The 23,488-nt window shown below is 36.3% G+C and overlaps 1 protein-coding gene across 8 annotated transcripts; it reads left to right on the top strand.

Moving 5' to 3' along the window:
• The first annotated feature begins 3 nt into the window (after window positions 1-3).
• Window positions 4-22,341, top strand: LOC109111375 (cytokine receptor-like factor 1). Of its 8 annotated transcripts, none has more exons than XM_042718747.1 (10): window positions 10-141; window positions 1,552-1,684; window positions 5,673-6,173; window positions 9,291-9,569; window positions 11,325-11,454; window positions 12,009-12,178; window positions 14,358-14,515; window positions 15,825-15,993; window positions 17,587-17,768; window positions 21,754-22,341. In XM_042718747.1, exons 3-10 carry the CDS (start codon window positions 6,116-6,118, stop codon window positions 21,775-21,777), a joined length of 1,170 nt encoding a protein of 389 aa, XP_042574681.1. In that variant the 5' UTR covers window positions 10-141; window positions 1,552-1,684; window positions 5,673-6,115; the 3' UTR covers window positions 21,778-22,341. The 8 variants fall into 8 exon arrangements, with proteins under 8 accessions (XP_042574679.1, XP_042574683.1, XP_042574678.1 ...); XM_042718748.1 differs by having other exon boundaries at window positions 1,552-1,601; XM_042718746.1 differs by adding an exon at window positions 1,188-1,251 and having other exon boundaries at window positions 57-141; window positions 1,552-6,173.
• The last annotated feature ends 1,147 nt before the right edge of the window (window positions 22,342-23,488 follow it).

Here is a 23,488-nt window from a genome sequence, read left to right on the forward strand (position 1 = left end):
ATACACGCAGATCCAGTCCAGCTTTCAGCCTGAGCGTTGCTTGGTGACACCCACAAAAACTTGAAGCTTTGGTATGTTCGGAACTATTTTCGTTGGCTGAGAAGAAATATACGAACTAACTCGCCAAACTTTGTGTGAAACGTAAGTTACAGGATATTTATAACTACTGCATAATATTACACAAGCAATAATGCTGGTCAGAAATCAGTAAAGCTGATATTTACCTGCGGCATCGTACAATGCTACTACAGAAGCACTGATAAAGAACTGGACTACTCTGTCAGTACTTTAATTTGGGGAAAAAACAAGCACCGCTCATGTAAGATTTTAACAGTTGTGACATCATAACTCCGTGGGCTGACTGTCGCAACCCTGATAAAATTGTGCTGATAAGGCAAGAACCAAAATGACTTCTAATAATTAAACAACTGTCAAGCGCGCGCTTTCTAGTGCTTTCTGGTGTCCGCTGACATCAATGTAACGCAATCCTCCATCTACTTACACCCGCTTAAAGCACTCACCTTGTATCAGGAAACGGCGACAGTTCTTCACATACTTCAACTTACGTACTGTCATAGGTGCTTTATATATAGAACGATGCTGTTCGAATTAAAAAAGAGATGAATACATGAAGAGGGGAATGCCCTCCGCGCGCATTCACGAACAGAATGTTCCAGCAGTTGGCGCGTAAAACGTCAAAGCAAAACAAACACGCACACACACACACACACACACACAAAAAAAATTCGAAAGTTTGCTGTGTCGCGAAGCTCCGCCGACTTCCAGCTGTCAACTGACTGTGAGGGCAAACGCGCGTACACTCTTTCACTCACGCTCGCGCGCGCTTCCAAACACACTCTATGAAGGAGGCTCGTGCACGCTCACCAAAGCGCGCTCCCGCTGGCAGCCGTCCAAACACAGAGTGCCATTGACATCAGCATGACTGTGCAACTCCTCTGTTCATCTGAACACCAGTGGGACCTAATGCAGGCTGACTGACAAACCGAAAGCAAAGTTATCGAGGACTGTCTGTTGATCTCATTTGTCATTAAACAAACCTCTCAGATAATCCATCTCTGAATGCTTCACGGTCTGGAAAATTTGACATGTTAAGGTTGTTATGTAAGAAGAACAGACATCCACTGGGAAACCCTCTTCCTAATCCTAGATGAAATTTGTATTTGCAGTGTATCTGTTTGGGCTTGTTGGGATTTTAATTGTCACTGAGGCTTCTGTGAGTCAGAATATACTGTGAGTGGCATTCCACAATAATGAACAAACTAATCCTGATTTCAAACAGGGAACCTTAGTCTGATGTTTGCCCCTACAAACATAGTCAGTAACAATGTTGACACAAACTGTGTGACGTAAAATGTTTAACAGAAATTACAGTTACCTTCAACAATTTAAATGATTACTTTACAACTTTACTCATACTATATTAGCTATGCATATTAATTTACCTGTGTGTGTCAGATTATATGTAAAATATTGCATATTTACATCCATACTATTAAGAGTCAATTCACTTTTGTTATTGTTCTTATATAGCGATCAGATTTTATGGATCTCTGGCAGATACTGTAGCAGATCGGTTTAAAGTAAGTATTCCTCCAAGGCTTCCTGAAGATCAGATTCCTTGTTGGGTTACACCCAGGCCTTTGACCTTAGCAGCATTTGTGAGGTTTGTTTTACTGATTCTTGCATTGTCATGGTCTTAAGGAAGTTACTGAAGCACAGACATTGTTTTCCATTTAAATTCCACCAAGAGCAGGAGGTGCAAGAGCAAATATGTTCCAACAAAGGACAGCAAAGTTTACTCTTAGAAAGATCAGGTTCATATGCAAAGCCTTTTCTTATGGCAGTGGTAGCACTGAATTTGTCATTCTTAGTTCTGTGAAAGCATTTTACACAGAATCAATTAGTATTTTTTATTATGATATGATTATAATCATTCAATGCTCGCCATGCAAACTTTAGTAAAGTAGCACTTTAGAATTACAATAAAATATCATAATTTGTCGTTAATTACAAGTGTAGTTGTTTTGTGTGTGTGTGTGTGTGTGTGTGTGTTCTTTCATGTTGCACAAGAAGATAATGGACTTTGTCCTATGCTTGTATAATATGCAGTCCACTTCTTTGCAGTGTGTGCAGGACATCAGGTGCACTCTTTCACGTACACATTCAGTGCCAAGAGAAAAAAGGAAACAGCACAGTGACACAGCAGAACATGAGATTGACTGATAACCCTCCATGCACAGCAGCCCCCTCCCATTATGCAACCCTCCCTGCTTGTTTCTTACTTAATATTTTTATTATATAAAACCCATTGTATTGGACTGCTTCACAAATTCATTTGTCATGTGTATCAAAATAATTTGCATATTGATTAGTCAGCAGAAAAAAAGAGTAACTAACTGAAACTCAAATTTTTTATCAATTGAAGATTTGCTTAATAACATTATTTTTATACGCTAGTTAATATTATTTGCATAGCCTGACAACTTTAGAGTTTGTATTATCAATTGTTGTAAAAGTTCTCAATTCTAAAAACTATTCTATCTCAAATTGAGTCAAATACATTGTGTTTGTGCTCCCTCTAATGGTTGCTTTTGAATGACATGCAGCTCCATTGCCTAGATTTGCTTTAATTATGCACTGTGATATTGGTCTTTGTATCTGCTGTTTATACTTTCAAATAGCTGATCGTAACATTGTAGAAAGTGCAGGATAAAAGAGAGTATCATTGTTTATAATTAGCAGCATCAGAACAATTAGAGCGTGTAAATGACCACAAAATAGTTTTATTTACGCATTATTTTGCCTATATGTTCATATTATGCATTGACCTTTAAATCTAATTTTAGTTTAACTTTTCCTTAAGCATATCAGAGGCATCTTTAGGGGCATGTTGAGATATTTTATATCTTTGAATTGAACAATACATTGTCCAAATATTTTCATTTTCACAAAGAGAGCAGTAGCACATATACATTATACACATTCCAGTAATGCAGGACATACAGCAGCGTTTGCATAACCTAAAGAGGATAGAGGAATTAAGTACAGCATTTGGGGAATGAATAAAGAATTGGCAAAAGAAGAGAGTGAAGGGTGAAATATACATTCTCTACCCATTTCTTGTTTGATTGTCAATGCATTTCACCCAGCACATTGAATCCAGATGGAGATGAGGAGAAAGAACAAGTTAACAACTCAGAGTCTCTTGGGAATTTTGGCTACACATTTGCTAGATCTTGCCATCACCGAGTGTATGGTTGATATACATCTGTCATGCATTATTGAGGGGCTGCCAAAGGTGCTTCTCTGGCTTTAGAAACTATGTCAGGGGTGTCTGTCAGGAATGAGTTTTATCTTTGACTGTTCATTCCATGTTAATTCACATTTATCCATTCTTTAAAGAAATAATATGTTTTAACATACATTACAATGTAAACAAAGCTTAACCGAGTCTGGAAAGGCTTTGACCCTACTTCAAACAAACATTTTCTCCCAATCAGTGAGGATTGTACCGCTGGGGTCAGTGACTGTCTCTGTGTATTAAGAGGAAATTGCTTGATTTACAGTGATTTCAGCACATGTTTCACAGAGCTGGAGCCTCTCCCAACTTTCCAGACATTTTTAAGAAGGTTTCTGTGTCGGCCAAGTTGATTGGACATAAAATGCTGAGGTGTGTTGGACTAAGGTTTAACCCCCCCTTGGGTAATCATCATTATATTACTGCATGTCCAATTTGGGTTCCTCGGGGTGCTTCAAAACAAAGCAGCCAATGCTTTCACACTCGGCTTGAATGCTGCGAGTCCAAGCCTCCGTCCCGAAGAGAATTCCCCCTGAAATCTTTATGGTGGGATAATTTGTTCCACATGCCAGAGCTCACCCACTAAATCACAGGGTCCCGGTAATCAATGCTTCCCTGTCTCATTATGGTGTGTTGTGCTGTCTCAGAGCAGGCTTCTGGAGGATAAATGTTCTCTTAGATACAGACAATTCCTTGAAGTGTAAGTCATGTTCTGGATAGGCATCACCAAGCTGGGTATGTGTCCAATCAGATGCGGTCAGCGAATTGGCCGAGAGATTTACGTTGCAATTCGTTTGCCGAGAGGACGTTCTTGTTTGCGTTTCTGTTTCTAACTATCTTTGTTGTTCTGTCTCCAAAGCAGAACTCTTTTAACACATCACTCAGATACTGTAATGCTGGAGGAACTCCTTTTATTCCTCCTTGTAGTTGATCTGCATAGCTAATGTTTTGGATTATTTTCCCATCTTTTAGGATTTAGCGAAAAGTATAATCACTCTCGCCCTTCAAGTTGATCCAAAGTTGTTTAATGCACTGGATTATATTCCTAAAGACTCAAAGATCTGAGGCAGATGATAGTAAGACCATTTCCTCTGAAATCTGGAGCTTATTTCTGTGTAAAATGACCACGTGCATGTCACTTCCGGCAGTCGTGTGTTTCCCAGGAACAGCTACTTCATTCAGAGATAATTATACCTTGTTAATCCGTTTGTATGGCTTTCATTTATCTTAAGCCTGCTGAGGTTGTTGTGATTACCACATCTTGATTTGTAAATGTAAATTTCCTGAGGTGTGCCACTTATATGACATAACATTCTTAAGAACGCATTTACTCAGCATAATACATATGCATGAGTAAACGGTTCTGAAGAGTAGAATATATTTAGGAACAAGGTGTTTAGAAGTGCAGAAGACATAAGCATGAAGTTATAGGATAAAGGCAGAATTAATGAATGTGGTGGGAGTTCTCCCTTCCCTTGAGGGCTCTGTGAGATGAATGGTCTTTGTCCCCATTCACAGACTTTGGATGACATCCCTCTTGTTATAGCATTGTATGGTGATAACTGGAAAGGAAGTCCACTCACTCATTTACGAGACAGAACCAGCGTGGAACTAACGGTAAACCCGGCATTAACAAGCATTTTTTCTACAATAGATAAAGTGCCGCTTTGTGGCTTGCTGACCCACGGGCGAACTGACTGTCATGGTTATTGTTTCAAAACACACTTTCTCACCGAGTGGGTGACTCAATGACTAGGACCATGTCTCCATCTGCTCATAACCACCATTAGTCAAACATTACTCATGACAACTTTGAGGCGTTGGTATTGAATTGATCATTTTCCATTGATTTAAACAGCAAAACAAAAACTTTCATGTTTTTGGAAACTTATTGTCTTGCATTTTTAATAACCCTATTTCACTTATTTTATTGTTAACAGAATATTGTTTTTTACTGTCATAATTCTTTCTCTATATAATTAAAATGAAATTACATTCTATATCATTTACAGAATTGTATTCCACCTTTTCAAGAAACTATTGGCAAAATAGTATAAAATATTTGCAAAAAACATTTTCTTTTTATATTCCATGGAACATTTGGAATATAGAAAATAATATTATTTCGGATCACATTATCTGCATTTATTCAGTTCTGTTCCAAAAAAGTAGTAATAATATACCAATTTAATATAAAACAGACAGTATGACAGATACAAGGGGTGCGGAAGGTGAGTTAAATTGTTACTTCTTCCAGTCAACTGTCACAGAATGCAGTTGCTCAACTTTAAATGATTATCCATATTAAGGTTGAAGGTAAGATTTCTCATTAAGAGATTCTTCTGGCCCACAGGTCTTTTACAAGGGAAGAGATACTACACTGCTCTAGATACAAGACCTGCTCGAGACAAGCGGAGGGCACAGACAGAAAGAAGGGAGGAATAAAACGAAATAGGCAAAATGACTTGGAACTGTGTGGGAAGACATGGGAGGAGCTTACAAAGTATAAACTTGGATGTTTCCTAGCAGTGGAGAGCCTCAGCACGGTAAACGATGCCAAAAGTAAATGAAGAGGACGAATGCACCGTCGCGTTAACAGAACATTTGGCGGATCTTGTTTAAAGTTCAGTCTTCTGGAACATCTGCGAGACGCCAGCAGTCAGGAACTGACGCTGAGATCAATTCTTCGGGTGCACTGGAGCTGGAAACGGTGTGGCATGCGTGGATCAAATATTCCTGCATAGTCCAAATACACTCTCTTGAACTAAAAGAAAGAAAGCGAACTTATTTCGTAAGATGATCTGCTTATTGTTTTTGTTCCACTGTGCTGCCGGCGTGTTGTCGTCTTCAACCCGTGAGTACATTTAGAGCTCTCTCTATGTGTGTGTTACATGTGTTCTTACGTACCTTCTTCATCGAATGGGGTTTGTTTCGGAACTTGACGCGTTCAGTATAGAATAAAAATTAGCAAACAGAATAGAAAGAAAGTTAAAACTCTAATACACTGTAAATGAAGTTATTTACAGCGATAATAAAACAAAATTTTTTAAGTATCCTGCATCTGCAGAACACAATATTTTTATGTGTAGGTCAAAAACGTGCCAGGGTTCTTGTAATGTTTATTGGATTAGTATTTTTTTTTTTAGCAAAACACTGTTTTTTTTATTTTTATCTAAACAAAACATTTATTTTTATAAACTAAACTAATATATTTAAAAAACGTAATAATCCTGACACAGGCATGATGGTTTAAACGGATCTTCTCTGTGATATAAAATATTATTTTATAGTTTTCATGTCACAATAAAACAAAATAGTCTATTTACATGTTGGTTACCCTGGACCACTTTTCTTTTCTTTTTTACAGTGTCCAGGAAATTACACCACATTACGCCCCCCAAAATGTAAAAATGAACTAATTTTAACTGAGTTCATTTTTAGCTCAAAAGTAGAAAAATATTTATTAGAAGGTAATTTATAGCTTTGCATTTGTAATGTATTTTTAATAAATTTAATAGATCCGGACGCCATTGACTTGTATGCAAAGTTTTAAGAAAATAAAATCAATGTTTTATTTACATAACAATGCTGTTGTTGGAAATTGCCTGGTTCAACAAATTGAACAACTGATGATATCTGTATCGGCTCAACATATTGCACTATAAGTCTGCTAGAGGTTAACATTTCAAAAGGTCAGAGCATAATTCATTTAACACGTGGAGGGTTCAGCCTTATGACCCACAACAAAACTCTGACATCATGCTTCTTATGCTTATTTTTGTAATGCATATGTGACTGAATGAAAAAGTTCACCTCAAATCAACACTTATCACAGAGACGATGGATTCTGTTCATAGTATTGGTGAAATATAGGTGTTTGTAAAACTTTAATTTACTTTTAATGAATAGCAGAGAACAATGTAACCGGATCAAAGGGCATAATTGCGTTGTAAATAACAAAGGGCTAAATTCTTAATAGCTGTTGTGAAATACATTTACAATGCAAGCGTATACCCCTTAGGTGACATTCGCAGGTGTTGTTGGAGGAGAAGATTGAGACTAATTGCATCTAAATAACTGTTGCCTAATTCACACCCTCAGTGCCATGCAGGGGTTTAAGAAAGTGAAGTGCAATACAGCCACTGACAGACTACACTTCCCTCTCCTCTAGTTAACATTAAACGCAAAAGCATCAGGCTGGCTTTTCTGGGCCTCAGTGAAATATAAACAGAGTTAAAAGGGAAAAAAATGTGTAGACAGAAGTAACCCTTTAAAAGATCATTGCGGTTTAACAACACGGCCAGGAATGTCCAAAGGGTGGTCTCGCTGTTCACCGTCTCAGCGGTAAGATGTGCATCCAGGCTTTACAGACTTTCTCTCGGCGTTGCATTAGTGATGACAGAAATACAGGCTTACCTCATGAGACCTTCTGATCTGAAACTAAATATCTTAATGCTCATTTCCTATTCAGACACCTGCGGTAAATACTTGTAATTGCTCCTGTCATTAAATGGTTTGAAGTGAAATGTTTTCTAGTCACTTAAATCAAAACAGCACCTTGTAAAGACTGTTAAAAAGTAATACAAGACCATATCATGATTCTCTTTCATTAATTCTGTAAGATAAAATTACTGATTTGTATCATTCCCTTTTGTTATGGAGAGAAATTTCACCCTTTCGGCTCGGTCTGAGTGCGTGTTGAATATGTAATCTCTCTTTTAAGGTTAGTCTATCTATCCATCTTGATGTAATTACATGTAATCACACGCCAGTTCCCTCATCACCTGTATTACTCAATTGTGCTGCACTGATACATTTTTGAGGGATTCCACATTGTCACATTACAAGAGTGATAATGAACTCCAAAAGGGTTTACAAACTAATAATTGTATGTGAGTTCCTGTTATATTAATAATCTGGGATTGTTCAGTGCAGTGATAGATGTCAAATTTAAGAAGCACTTAAAAAAAATGACACAACTGGAACACTTAACCATATGTATATTTAGAGTTTGACCCTGACGTTGTTTACACTTTGCTAGTTTCATATATTTTTTCACACATGAATAAAATAAACTAAAACCAATATTTAATTTGCATACATTTATTTTAATGTCCATTTATTTATTTGATGTGTATTCTACAGTGAAATAATTTTTTATTGAATGCTAAGCCATATGTGTATTTAAACGCTGACCCTGTAAACAATATTTTTTAAACTGTGCTAGTTTTATATCTTTTTTTCTCACATTACAAAATAACCTCAAACTAATATTTTATGTGCATACTTCTATTTATTGTTCAATTATTTATTTTATTTGCATTCTGTGGTCAAATAATTTTTAATGAAGACTTAAACGTGTGTATTTAAAAGCTGATCCTGGTAAACAATATTTTCTACACTGTAACAGTTTTATATCTTTGCCTCACATAACAAAATAATCTCAAACCAAGATTTTATTTGCATATATTAAATGTTCATTTATTTACTTTATGTGCGCTCTGTGGTCAAATAATTTTTTAATGAACATTAAACAATAGGTGTATTTAAATTCTGACCCTTGCAAGCAATATTTTTCCCACATTGTTTCACATTGTTTTCATCTCAAGCCATTATTTCTGGTGCATGTATTTAATTAATATGCATTTTATTTCATTTATTTTATGTGCATTTATTTAGTAATTTAGTGTAGGTATCTAATAAGGGGGATAATGTACAGTCAGATGGACCATCTGACTGTAGTGTTCCCTTTCATAGTAAATGGATATTATCTCCTTTTGTGATCATCTTGCGTATCCCACATTGCTCTGATTTAGGCTGTCACTATCAACTTTTTTGATGTGTTAGTCATGAGGTCGGTCTGTCTCCTCCTTTAACGTCACATAACTTGAGCTCACCCATAACCAGACAGCCCATAATAACCGTGCTGCCTCTTTCCAGCTTTAATCTGCTATATCTCGCCCTCCCTCAGAGGTGGCTACAATCTACCCTCAAGATCCAGCCCTTTCCATCGGCTCCAGCCTGACAGCCACATGCTCAGTGAATCCAGACCATGGTGTTCACGCAGGCTCGCTCTACTGGACGCTGAACGGAAAGCGTCTTCCCAGCAGCACGTACAGCATTCTGAGCCCCACCGTGATCAGCGTCACCCTCCCGCGGCTCTCCGGGTCCCGCCAGCGCTCCGGAGACAACCTCGTGTGCCATAACAGCGGGGGTCATGTGCTGGCCGGCTCCTGCATCTATGTTGGCAGTGAGTCCGTCTACCATATTGTTCGTATTTACTCTAGGCTCCTGTACAACTACCGAGTGTGTTTAATTGGCGAATGTGCACGCAGTCCAACTTAAATACAATTAAATGGATTTTGTGGGCTAGCCTGGAGCCTTGGGGAATATGGGTCAGATGTGGAAGTATTAGACAGTCTTTATGATTTGACCCCCTGCCACTGAGCCACAGTTGTTGCAGTATTTAATTTTTTCTGCCTGTCCGCCAATGAACTCGAGAGTTGTTTAAGCCCCTTAAGATAGCTATCTGTTCCACTGTTATGCTTTTAGCACCTGTGTGGTCCATTATAGGCACTTTCCTCGACTGACACGTATGACAGAACAAATGTACCACATTTCTCAAGTTACATGGAATGGTGGCAGTTTGGAAAATTACAAACACAGACACACACACACAAGAGCGAGACAAAGTCAAGGAAGCGAGTGTCTGTCTGGTCATTTGGAAAAAAGATTGAAAGCCAGAAATGGAGAGATGTGGTTACGATAAGTGTGTGTGTGTGTGTGTGTGTGTGTGTGTGTGTGTGTGTGTGTGTGTGTGTGTGTGTGTGTGTGTGTGTGTGTGTGTGTGTGTGAAGTGCTGTGTTGACTCAGGCTCTCTATGTCTCTGAGGTCTCCTCTGTAAGGTTTGGTTCATATAATCACAGTCTTACACTTAGACGCAGTGTCTTTTGTTCACAGCTGAATGGAATCTTGGCCCCATTCCTGAGCTTAAATGAGGATGACAGCTGAAGACACTCATCCATTATTGAAAATATTTAAAGTCAACACAAAGTCAAAATTGACCCTATTTACTTTCTTAATACATGTTACTCGTCTTATTGTGAATGATTCATCTGTACACATTATTCCAAAAATGGTAGCATTCATAAACTTTACTTTTTTTTTGCTAAAAAATACAGAAAAAAACAGTAATATTGTGAGCTATTGTTACAATAATTTTTACTATTTATTTTTTTTAAATGTACTCATTATCACATGATCATTCAGAAATAATTCATTTCAAAATGTTGATTTGGTTCTCAAGAAACATTTTATATTATTTGAAAAATGAAGTTGAATGTAAAAAAAAAACAGTGGTGAAACTGTTTCTGTCATTTTGAATCAGTTTAATGTATTCTTGCTTATATTTTTGTATTATTTCTTATTATTAATATTATAATTTATTTATTATTATTTTTATTTGTAGAATTACTTATAATTATGAGTAATTATATTATATAATATAAAATATATAATATAATGTAATATATAGAATATACAATTTTAGTTTAATGCATCCTTGCAGTCTTGTCTATCTATCTATCTATATATATATAGATATATATATATATATATATATATATATATATATATATATATATATATATATATATATATATATATATATATATTATATTATTATATTATTATTATTATTATTATTATTATTTTTTATTTTTTTTTTTTTTTTTTTTTTTTTTTTTTTTAATAAAATTCAAATATATATTTTCAGTTTAATAAATTCATGTCTCTTCCTTCATTTTTGTACTTTTTATTTTTTGTAATTCATACACTGTTTCATGTTGACTTCAAACCAAGCAACAGTTTTTTTGACAGATTGTCTGTATTAACCAGCATTTACAGCAAGTACCTTTAATGAAGTGCTATAAGAGGCATGAGTCACTTTGCACTAACTCACTTTGACAGCTAAGAGAAAACTCATTGTTCTTGTCTGTTTTTTTAGTGCCTCCTGAGAAACCTGTGAATCTTACCTGCTGGTCCAGGAACACTAAAGACCTCACCTGTAGATGGGCCCCTGGGGGCCAGGGGGAAACCTTCATCAAGACAAAATACACACTCAAATATAAGCTCAGGTCAGTGCCACAGGTCATTCGCACTCATGTCAATGCCTCTTCCCAAATTCACGCCTTATCTTGTTTGTATATGTCATGTTCTTACATGCCCATTCACTGGAGGACAGTGGAAGGATGTTTAAGGATGTCTCAAACCAACCATCTGTGCTAATCCCTCCTGACGGGCAGATGCCATACACTTTTTTTTTTTCATGGGGAAAATCCTATAAAATCATTTACTTCTAAATACTTAAAATTAGTCTTAACATTTTTTGTGATTTTCAGTATTGTCTTTCACATTTTATTTGTTATTTTTATATTTATGTATATTTATTTTTAATTAATAATTGGCTTGCAAATTCCACACAGCAATTTTCACATCCCTATTCCCAAACCAGGAGCAATAAGCCTTAATTAAGGAATCATTCCCACATTTCAGACTATATTGCTTATCCATTGCCTCATAATTTAAAAGACTCCATATAGGAAACTTGCAGGCATATCACTCACTACAAACGTACTGTGTCCAGTTATCAGTATGTATCAGAAAATAAACCTTGTTCGCACACCTGTAGGTGGTACGGACGAGAAAAGGAGTGTGAGGACTATAGCGCGGGAGATCCATATACATGCTACATCCCCCGCGACCTCGCCCTCTTCACGCCCTACGAGATATGGGTGGAGGCCTCCAACCAACTCGGAACCGCAACATCTGACGTCATCTACTTGGATATCTTAGACGTGGGTGAGTGTGCTTGACCATTGACCTCTTTTTAGGGACAAGCCCCAAGTGTTCTCCTCATGGAGGACCATGTGCAATGTGAGAGCGCCACTCCTATTAAAAACTGGGTGCAGGCGTGACGAATTGCAGCGGTCCGTCGCAGCGTCATCAGTATCGCTTTGCTTCATACAGCATCTACCAACCTACTCGCACATACCTGCTAAGCCTTGCAGCCCCCTCCTTTACAGACGAGTGGAATTTTTATGAAGTTTTCCACTAATTCCAGTACCGTGACCTGCCTGGGGCTACTGTTTAGCAATGTGACTGGAACAGGGTGAAGTCTGTTTTGTTGAATCCTTAAGATCTTATATGCTTTGAGTGCAGGCCAAGCTTGCCCATAATCTCTTCAAACAGACATTTTAAACAACAAACATCTTCATAAAAATGGAATTAGTATTGTTAGGACTTAAGTCGGGGGGCATTTAGTCTTGGCAAGACATTAGAAAGTATTTGAAATTAAATTTAAATAGCCTGAACACAAACTGAAGCCCCCCATCCTCAAAAAGGAGATCAGAAAGGTTATAAACTTTTACATCCTGTGAATGTAAATCAGTGTAACTGCACCTGAAGGGGGAGGCAGGGTGATTTTGAATGGAAAAAGCATAAGAGGAAGGTGGGTGCTCCTCCAAACATGCCATAGTTATGACACAGACACCACACCTAGTGCCTCCACCTTCTTAGCAACAGAGACAATGCTCATCTACGTTGCCAGTTAATTAAACAACAGCTTTGAGATCCAAGCAGACTACAATTACTTGGAATTTGAAGCACTAGCAATGCTATATCATTTTATAGCAGCCAAATGCAGGCAAACGGGAAAAATACAGAACAATTAGTAAACTAGAACATCGGGAAGCAGTATATACTTCATCTCAGTTGAATCACACAATCAAAAGTCTCTAGTCTCGGCTTGCAGACCGCACAAAGTTCGTTCACTGATCAGCTAGTGCATACTGCACATAAAACATGGCAAAAGCTTGTGATTGGCTGGTTTTATAAAACTTACTGGAGTAAGTAAGCCACACAGTTTTTTCCGTAATAATAAACTTCAGACGTAATTACAGGACAAAATTCGCAAGGTTAGTGGCATCACAAAATTGTAGCAGGTGAAACTGAATATCCATGAGACCAGAACTATTAGTAATTATAAAATAATTTTATTCTGAGTTTTCTGTATTTATCTGTGGAGACTGACTTTATTTGAACCATTTTTCTTTCATACAAAGCTGAAATTTATACAAAAGATGCAGAATTGTTAGCGTATGAAGTAATAGATAGATAGATAGATAGATAGATAGATAGATAGATAGATAGATAGATAGATAGATAGATCACGGTTAATTGCATCCAAAATAAAAGTTTTTGTTTACAATTTTTATACATAATAAATATACAGAGTACAAACATATATATTATGTAAACAAAAACTTTTATTTTGGGTGCGATTAATAGTTTCACAGCACTTGTAATACATTATAACTTATAAATAATTATAACCTATTTTAAAATGCATAGAGTAACAATTTATAGAAAAGTGTTATAATGTAATTGTAAAAAATGCATTATAAGGTGTGTTACAAGGCATAATTAATGCATTAAAATTACTTTTATAATGCATTAAACATAAAGGCTTAAAGTAAAGTGTTATGAAAACATGTCATAATATTTCACAATTAATAAATTAACATTTGTGGAACAGGGTGGAAAAAACTTAATTTCTTCATTTGAATTGCAGATCAATAAATACCTTTCCCAGTCATTCCAATTCAAACTCCAGTTCAAGAATTTTAGATCTGTATGAAATAAAGTGGTTCAAATAGTAAGATGCAGAATTTTAGTTGTAATTTAAATGTAAAGAAGTAATGAAACTGAATACAAATTCAAAAGATTTTCAGTAATGGAAGAATGGATGGATGAGTAGATAATAGATATTTCGTAATATTTAATAAATTAACATTTGTGGATCAGGGTGGAAGAAAACATCATTTTCTAGAACCCGTGTCAAATTGCAGTTCAATAAACTCCTTTTCCATGTCATTCCAATTCAAATTCCAGTTCAAGATTTTAAGAATAAGTTACAATGAGGTCTTTTGTTGCAGCGTCTCCAACCTTATCACATGTTGTTTGTGTCGTTTCCTCTCAGTGACGACAGACCCACCGACTGATGTGACCGTGAGCCGAGTGGGCGACCTGGAGGACCAGCTGACTGTGCGCTGGGGGACACCGCCTGCATTAAAAGACTTCCTCTTTCAGGCCAAATACCAGATCAGATACAGACTGGAGGAAAGCAGCGACTGGAAGGTACTGTAGCGCTCTCGATCAGTGAGCACACGTCATCGGCTCTCGCCCATTATCCTGCTTACTATTACCATCTTCCCATTTCCACACCCACTTGTTTTTGTAAGGCAAACTTTGTAAGCCTGCGAGTTAGTGTTAGTTTCTCGATTTTAAAGCATTTGCAGAGTGGCACGATGATTAATTAGAGCGGTTCAAAAGATAACAGCCATGTTTCAGTAGAATTTGGGTGTTTGTATTACTTGTCCGAAACGTCATTTCCAGCTGTAGCAGAACAGCACATGGTTTCCAGTCCTCTGGCCACGGAAGAGTCCGGCTAAACTTTAGGCCGGGCTTCAAATAAACTTAGGCTTTCGCTGTCCCCATTTCGCTCATATGGATCCAATCAGTTGGCAGGTTTCCTTCTGAAGCTGGGCAGAGTTGGGTTACATAATTTTTTCCCCCCTTACCCATCATTGTGCTGTCAGATGCGCAGTCCTACATAGTTAACAAAGTCAAAATATGACAGTGAGCATCAAAAGCACATCACAGAAGACAATCTATTGTATTCAAAATGCGTTTAGAGAGCTGTATTATCACCCGGGCCGTTCTCAAACCCACAGATTGCTTACACAGCCTGTGCAAAGGGAAATAATTACCCAGCATGCCTGTTACACGGCAACCTGATGATGTTAACATTCTGCCACTCATCACGTTCCAATAGTAATGATGGTCCTCGGATTACGGAGCCGTGCATATTAGCCGTGTTTGTAGTTTTTGAAATGTGAGACTGGAAAGGGACTGATTCAGGGGTACCGGGATTGTAAATAATTACAAGGGGCCCAGGTCGTTTCAACATTCCTGCATTCGAATCCCATATACCTCTGCTTTAATGCACAGGAAGGAGGACGCACAGAGGCTGGCAAGGCTCTGTCTGCATGTCGTTGATGCTGTCTGCGCCCATGCAATTACTCAATATGTAATAAGCAATAGATAACAGATTTTCTCTTAGGGTAGTGTTGGTGCTCGTCGTGTATATGTAGAGCCAGAAGGCAGACCAATTATTTATGTGTGTGTCCCTGTTATTTACCTCCTGTCTTTGTCTCTGATATATGTTGTATATCCCGTAGGAGCACAAAAGGGGGAAATTTCTTTGTTCTTCTTCTTTGTAGATGAGCTTGTGTGAACTTGCTTAAGGATTTTGAAAGTCAATGGCTTTTTTTTTCCTTCTTATGGAGAACATTAAATATGCCCGTTAGGGTAACGGTGTGTGTGTGGTATGTGGCCACTGTAGGTGTTTGATGTAACAGACTGTTTTGGGTGTCTTTCTCTGCAGGTGGTGCATGATGTTGGGAACCAGACTTCCTGCAGGCTCGCAGGGTTGCAGCCAGGCACGGTGTATTTTGTGCAGGTGCGCTGTAATCCGGTCGGGATTCTGGGATCTAGGAAAGCAGGCATTTGGAGTGACTGGAGTCACCCAACTGCAGCCTCAACACCACACAGTGGTAAGAGAAATACCATTTAAGTGATCCTTGCAAAAGAAGGTACTTAGAACCATTTTAGGAAACTATTTTTGAAAGTTTTCCATGTTAATACAATGGGGTTTTTTTTAAGTACCTTGTTAGTACAATGGTAAATATCAAAGTACATAGATATCACTTCTTTTCTTTTTTTTTGGTAAGGTTTCATAGTTTTAGTTTACACTTTTCTAGTTTACAGTAGAAAATAATACTTTTCTGAATTTTGAACTCTAACAATTACACATCCCAAATTTGCGTTTTGTTCATTGGTATAAAACCAGATCCATGTTCAAAGTCATTGTAAAATGCAGATAAATGTAAATGCACATAAATGATCATTTTCTGTTAACATATTCTGTTAACATATATAAATTATTATTATTTATTTTTTTGCATGCTTGGCAACCACAAAAAAACCTGTAGCTAGTGAACTATATTACATGGTGAAAGTAATGGTTATTTTGATAATTATTATTAAAACCTTAGTTAACTACATTAGTGAACAATGAAAAATACTTCTAAAGCATTTTTAATCTTATTGTTAATTTAAACATTTACTAATTCATGTATCATTAGTGAAATAAAAAGTTGTACCTGATAATATAGTTTAACATTAAATTACAATGAACAGTTAAATTTGCATTAACTAAAGTTAAGAAGTAAAGTTGAATGATTGCTCATTGTTAGTTGAATTTTTTTTATTGAATTTACTAGATTTAACTAACAAGTTACCAGTTAATTTTATAAAAGTGTTAACTAACATTTTTAACATGGCTAAGTTGTTTAGACACTTCGGCTTTGTGAAATCAATGTAAAATAAATGTAAAATAAAAAAATTACATTATATTAGAAGATCCATTCATGCAGATTATGAAAGTATAATTATTTAAAACTTGTACTGATCGAAATCATAGCCTAGCAGTCTTGTAGTGCAGCAGGCCTCATGTGGGAAACATGAGTTTGAGTCCAGCTTGCATTATATATAACAGCTTGCATTATATCCCTCTCCCAATTATGGTTTTATTTAATGTTTGTATTATTAAAAATGACAGAAAGGCCAAAAGCAACATAGAAAATAAATAAATATAACCAGCGACACTAGTTAAATGGTAGCAGCGATACTCGGAATGAGATGTTGCCTTTGCTGTCCTTCATCATATTTTCACATTTTGAATGTGTCGTGCAGTCCATCCTATAATCAGATACATATTTCCAAGACGATGCTCAGTCCAGCAGACACCAACTAGCAGATGCAACGCATTACTTTAGTCATACATCTCCTCATTTTGTGGCTTGCCAGAGAGCCACAGGGGAGTGTTGGATATATTTTTTCAGAGGATTGTTTCTGAAGATTAACAGATTAACTCCTCTGCACATTAACTCTTCTGGAGCAGCCCACATCTGGAGCTCAGAAACCTGCTGTTTATTTAAAATGGAAAAGGATTTATTTTTATCCCAACATGTGTTTGGTTGGCTGTGTAAACTGCGGCCTGTATCTGTGATAAGCTTGATGCGTGTACGATGGGCGCTTGTCTCCCCTGGATGGACACATGTTGATTTTTGTCTTTCGCCCCACAGAGCGGCTGCTGACAGGGTCATGTGACTCGAAGGTGGGGCAGCAGAACTCCACATTGCGGCGGGATTTAAAGCAGTTCTTTGGCTGGCTGCGCAAACACGCCTACGGGTGCAGCGGTATGAGTATCAAACTTTATGATCAGTGGCGGGTCTGGCTGCAGAAATCTCACAAAACACGCAACCAGGTAGGTAAGGAGCTTTTTATTCACATTCTACTTGTTTTTGAACCCAACCCCCATTAATCACCATTTAGGTGTCTGGTTTTCTTCAGCTTTAGTTTTTTTTTTGTTTTTTATGGAATGATTTTTTGTTATAATAATGCTGGGATGCTTCTTATAAATTGTTTTGTTGTTGTTGTTGGAGTTGTTTGTTTTATTAAAGTGCTTCTGGTGTTATTGTACTGAGTTTCCTGTGTTTTGCTCGGCAACCACAGAAGTAAATAACATGAGGCGACTCATATGATTTCAGGTAACCTCTCATAAACCGTTGTAGTAAATTAAAATAAACTCGAGTAATGACGTTCTGCACGCCGAGTATCATTCAACATATGTATTCGGTTCTGTCAGATTCCAGAGTAATCTTGTTTTGGAAATGACAGGGGTTGTCCTTCACTTGAGAGAATATACTCAGCTTCTTTCATGTGTCCCTAGTGTGTTGTGGTCTTTGTTTTATATGGAAAAAAACACGACCCAAATGCTTGTCAACATCTGGAAAGTTCTTCATATTAGATGATCCGCCGATACAGTACGTCATAAGACCAATAAGAGATAAACCCATAGCAGTTACACTAAAAATATCCAAATCTCCAAACCCCTGGACCACAAAATCGGTTGTAAGTGTCAATTTTTTGAAACTGAGATTTCTACATAATCTGAAAGCTGAATAAATATGCTTTCCATTGATGTATGGTTGACAATATTTGCTACGAGATACAACTATTTGTAAATCTAAATATTGAGAAAATCGCATTTAAAGTTGCCCAAATGAAGTTCTTAGCAATGCATACTACTAATCAAAAATTAAGTTTTGATATATTCTTACGGTAGGAAAATCAATCATTTAGACCCATACAATGTATTGTTGGCTATTGCTACAAATATACCCATGCTACTTATGACTGGTTTTGTGGCCCAGGGTCACAAATATGCTTTTGACTCAATTTTTTTGCCATCACTATCCGTGCTGAAACTGTGATCTCGGATTGTTTTTGAATGGCTATTTGAAGCCATTCATGTTCTGTGGGGATTTAACTGATTACTGTAATATTGTCTGCTTTCAGGTTCTTCAAGGAGATAAATCATAGCACGTCGCATCACTCCTGGCAGGCAGAACATTTTAACAACAACAGCACACTGTGGAAGAATTCACATTTTCCAGACTGCTGCTTGGCTCAGTGCAAGAAACTAAAAAGTACAGCTGGACTCAAAACGGCATGTTCAAACAACAAAAGGTGACGGGCATTTGGTCCCTCGGACACAGACTAAATTGTGCAGTTCTCTAAAATGCCTTATTATACAGGAAAACAAACTGTCTTTGATAATAGCCACAGAGATCATGTGGGCTATATCTTCGCAACTCACTATCCATGGAGATAAGTTCTTGATCGTGTCGGGGAGCAATTAATTAAAGGTCATAATTTGCACATTTACTGATGACTATGCACGAGCCATGCTTAGCCGACGTGACACATGGTGTTTATGTGGACCCATGACGTTTTCAAATCTTGCTAACATTAGCTGACCTGTATGTTAAAGAGGTTCCTCATGGACAAGTGGAAAACATCGCTGTTTTTCTTCAGCCAGCGTTTTGTGTAACTTCAAGACAACTGGAATAATATTAAAACCATCCAGTTTTACCAAAGGTACCTTTCATGAATGTTTGAGTGACTACAGTAGTTTACCTAAAAATCTGACAGGTATACCTCACAGAACATCTTGCCACTTTTTAGTCTCCTGTTTCTTTAAGTAACCAGTACATGCCGTATCAAAAGTTGCAATGCAATGCTGAACATATCAATACATAGAAATAAATCCTCTCACTTAAAATAAGTCCGGCTGCAGTTCGTAAAGGAGGACCTACAGACATTCACCTATATTCTGGAACAACACTGTTAACATGTTGAAACCCCCCAGGACGGACTCAGAAAATGGCCTTTTTAATGAATGGAGAAGAAGATTTGGCTAACTAATGTTGTTTTTCTCATGTTTATATATGTGTTTGCAGTTACAAAACTGTAACTGCATTTGTAGCATTGAACTGTTTGAAAATAATTTTAATGTATTGAGACATTTTACTGCCTTTTATTTTTGTACTGAATTGTATCCGCATATTTTTAAATTTAAAGTTATGTTTTGACTCTTAAGTTATGTGTAGGTAGGTTATATTATTATTGACTGAATTGTTACACCCTAATATTGTTCATAAAATCCTTCTTTAAGATAAAACCTATGAACTTTGTTCTGCTTTTTTTGACAAAAAAAAAAAAAAACACTCTGAACTGGTATTTTTGCATTAAAAATAACTTGGCATTTCTAAATCTACTTGTTTACAGAGAATATGCTTTTTAACCATATTAGAATTTCAGTTTTTGTTGTTTTAAGCTTTAACATCAATTTATTTTATTTTTATTATTATTAAAAATAAATGTATATGTATATATATATATATATATCTATAATATATATATCTATATAGATTATATATATATATATAATATATATATTTGTAATTACATGTTGTAGGTATAGTCTTTGAAAACAAGTCAGTTTTTCATGTCCATTGCTATTTTTTTCACAGTTTATTTATCTTTAATTACTTAAGAAAACAAGAAAACATTATTTTGAACTTATTTTTCAATTGTTTTTATTTTCTGACTTTTTAAGAAGTGGAGTACAGAAAACAATTACAAACAGATACAGAAATAGCAAAAAAAAAAGAAACAATTGCACAAAGCAGAAGTGTTTTGGCAGAGCATGATCCTCTTCAGGGGAAAAGATGAATGTGTGTACGAGCAGTTGTCTGGTTAAATTAGTTTCCTTACACTGGCCTCTTCCACGGTCAGTATTTCACTTTTCCCTAAGTAACACCCACAAAGAGCAAAAAATAAAACGCTTTTCGGCCACTGGGTTTAGAGTCCTTAACATTTTAGCCCTGTGATTTCAAATACGTGACCTAAAAATAAAATACGGCCTATGCTCTTCTAAGAGTTGTAACAATGACCCTTACTGTAAAACTGTAAATCCCTGTACTTCTTATGTTTTCATGAATAATGTTTGTAAAGTGAGTCCCTCAGGCACTTTCATGCTACAGAGATAAATGAATATGCTCGATATCAAGTTGCAGAATAACATTCCCTGCTTTTATTTAAAGCTCTTAAGGTATCCATTTGATTATGAGTTAATGTACCAGCTTTATGAAAACCAGGTGACGGATATGTTTGGATGCAAATTCACATTGCTTTATTTTTTTTTTTCAACTCCAGGGTAACTTGATGTGCATCTCCTTATAGTCCTCTCTGGCTACATGCCAGAGGTCATCTGTAGTGTTACCTGCTTCTACACAACGGCACCCATCTGGAGATAGAGAAGGTTAATGTTTAATGTCCGCTCACCTGGTCAGGGATGACGTCTCCGCTTTTCACAAGACACACTTTTCTTAGCATGCTAATTACATTTTGCGCAGTATTCAGTCAGTTTGAGCTGCCGAAGAGAAACGGATTGTTTTAAAGCAATGCATTGTTTGTTTTTAAAGCAGCTTCAGACTGTTAAATCAGAGTAATTAATGTTACCCCCCCCCCCCCCCCCCCCACAGAGAAACTTGATATGGAACATCCTACTGTAAAACTAATGCCACAGAAACGAGAGCAGCTTTCCCAGAAGTTTCATTTTGTTTTGAGTTCTGGTTTGAAGGTGGCCATGGGAACAGCGAGACTGACCTGATTATATCAATCGTACAATGTTCATCAACCTCCTTTAATTAAAAAAAAAAAAGTATATGTAATAATATACTAAATAAATATATATTTAGATTTATAGGGAGATTTATAGAGTAGTCTTTTGCTCAACACTTTAGAACTGAACACAATGGATCGGATTGTTTTTGAATGGCTATTTGAAGCCATTCATGTTCTGTGGGGATTTAACTGATTACTGTAATATTGTCTGCTTTCAGGTTCTTCAAGGAGATAAATCATAGCACGTCGCTCCTGGCAGGCAGAACATTTAACAACAACAGCACACTGTGGAAGAATTCACATTTTCCAGACTGCTGCTTGGCTCAGTGCAAGAAACTTAAAGTACAGCTGGACTCAAAACGGCATGTTCAAACAACAAAAGGTGACGGGCATTTGGTCCCTCGGACACAGACTAAATTGTGCAGTTCTCTAAAATGCCTTATTATACAGGAAAACAAACTGTCTTTGATAATAGCCACAGAGATCATGTGGACTATATCTTCGCAACTCACTATCCATGGAGATAAGTTCTTGATCGTGTCGGGGAGCAATTAATTAAAGGTCATAATTTGCACATTTACTGATGACTATGCACGAGCCATGCTTAGCCGACGTGACACATGGTGTTTATGTGGACCCATGACGTTTTCAAATCTTGCTAACATTAGCTGACCTGTATGTTAAAGAGGTTCCTCATGGACAAGTGGAAAACATCGCTGTTTTTCTTCAGCCAGCGTTTTGTGTAACTTCAAGACAACTGGAATAATATTAAAACCATCCAGTTTTACCAAAGGTACCTTTCATGAATGTTTTGAGTGACTACAGTAGTTTACCTAAAAATCTGACAGGTATACCTCACAGAACATCTTGCCACTTTTTAGTCTCCTGTTTCTTTAAGTAACCAGTACATGCCGTATCAAAAGTTGCAATGCAATGCTGAACATATCAATACATAGAAATAAGCCTCTCACTTAAATAAGTCCGGCTGCAGTTCGTAAAGGAGGACCTACAGACATTCACTATATTCTGGAACAACACTGTTAACATGTTGAAACCCCAGGACGGACTCAGAAAATGGCCTTTTAATGAATGGAGAAGAAGATTTGGCTAACTAATGTTGTTTCTCATGTTTATATATGTGTTGCAGTTACAAAACTGTAACTGCATTTGTAGCATTGAACTGTTTGAAAATAATTTTATGTATTGAGACATTTTACTGCTTTTATTTTTGTACTGAATTGTATCCGCATATTTAAATTTAAAGTTATGTTTTGACTCTTAAGTTATGTGTAGGTAGGTTATATTATTATTGACTGAATTGTTACACCCTAATATTGTTCATAAAATCCTTCTTTAAGATAAAACCTATGAACTTTGTTCTTTTTGACAAAAAAAAAAAAAAAACACTCTGAACTGGTATTTTTGCATTAAAAATAACTTGGCATTTCTAAATCTACTTGTTTACAGAGAATATGCTTTTTAACCATATTAGAATTTCAGTTTTTGTTGTTTTAAGCTTTAACATCAATTTATTTTATTTTTATTATTATTAAAAATAAATGTATATGTATATATATATATATATATATATATATAGATAATATATATATATATATATATATATATATATATATATATTGTAATTTACATGTTGTAGGTATAGTCTTTGAAAACAAGTCAGTTTTCATGTCCATTGCTATTTTTTCACAGTTATTTATCTTTAATTACTTAAGAAAACAAGAAAACATTATTTTGAACTTATTTTTCAATTGTTTTTATTTTCTGACTTTTTAAGAAGTGGAGTACAAGAAAACAATTACAAACAGATACAGAAATAGCAAAAAAAAAAAGAAAACAATTGCACAAAGCAGAAGTGTTTTGGCAGAGCATGATCCTCTTCAGGGGAAAAGATGAATGTGTGTACGAGCAGTTGTCTGGTTAAATTAGTTTCCT

This window comes from Cyprinus carpio, chromosome B2, assembly GCF_018340385.1.
Source record: "Cyprinus carpio isolate SPL01 chromosome B2, ASM1834038v1, whole genome shotgun sequence".
Classification (NCBI taxonomy): domain Eukaryota; kingdom Metazoa; phylum Chordata; class Actinopteri; order Cypriniformes; family Cyprinidae; genus Cyprinus; species Cyprinus carpio.

What these genes read in the sequence shown, in the direction of transcription:
- LOC109111375 (XM_042718745.1), top strand. Translation starts at nt 6,116, where the DNA reads ATGATCTGCTTATTGTTTTTGTTCCACTGTGCTGCCGGCGTGTTGTCG. An exon ending in CTTGGATATCTTAGACGTGG is followed by an intron (nt 12,179 to 14,357) that starts GTGAGTGTGCTT and finishes GTTTCCTCTCAG; the next exon opens with TGACGACAGACCCACCGACT. An exon ending in CTCACAAAACACGCAACCAG is followed by an intron (nt 17,769 to 21,753) that starts GTAGGTAAGGAG and finishes GTCTGCTTTCAG; the next exon opens with GTTCTTCAAGGAGATAAATC.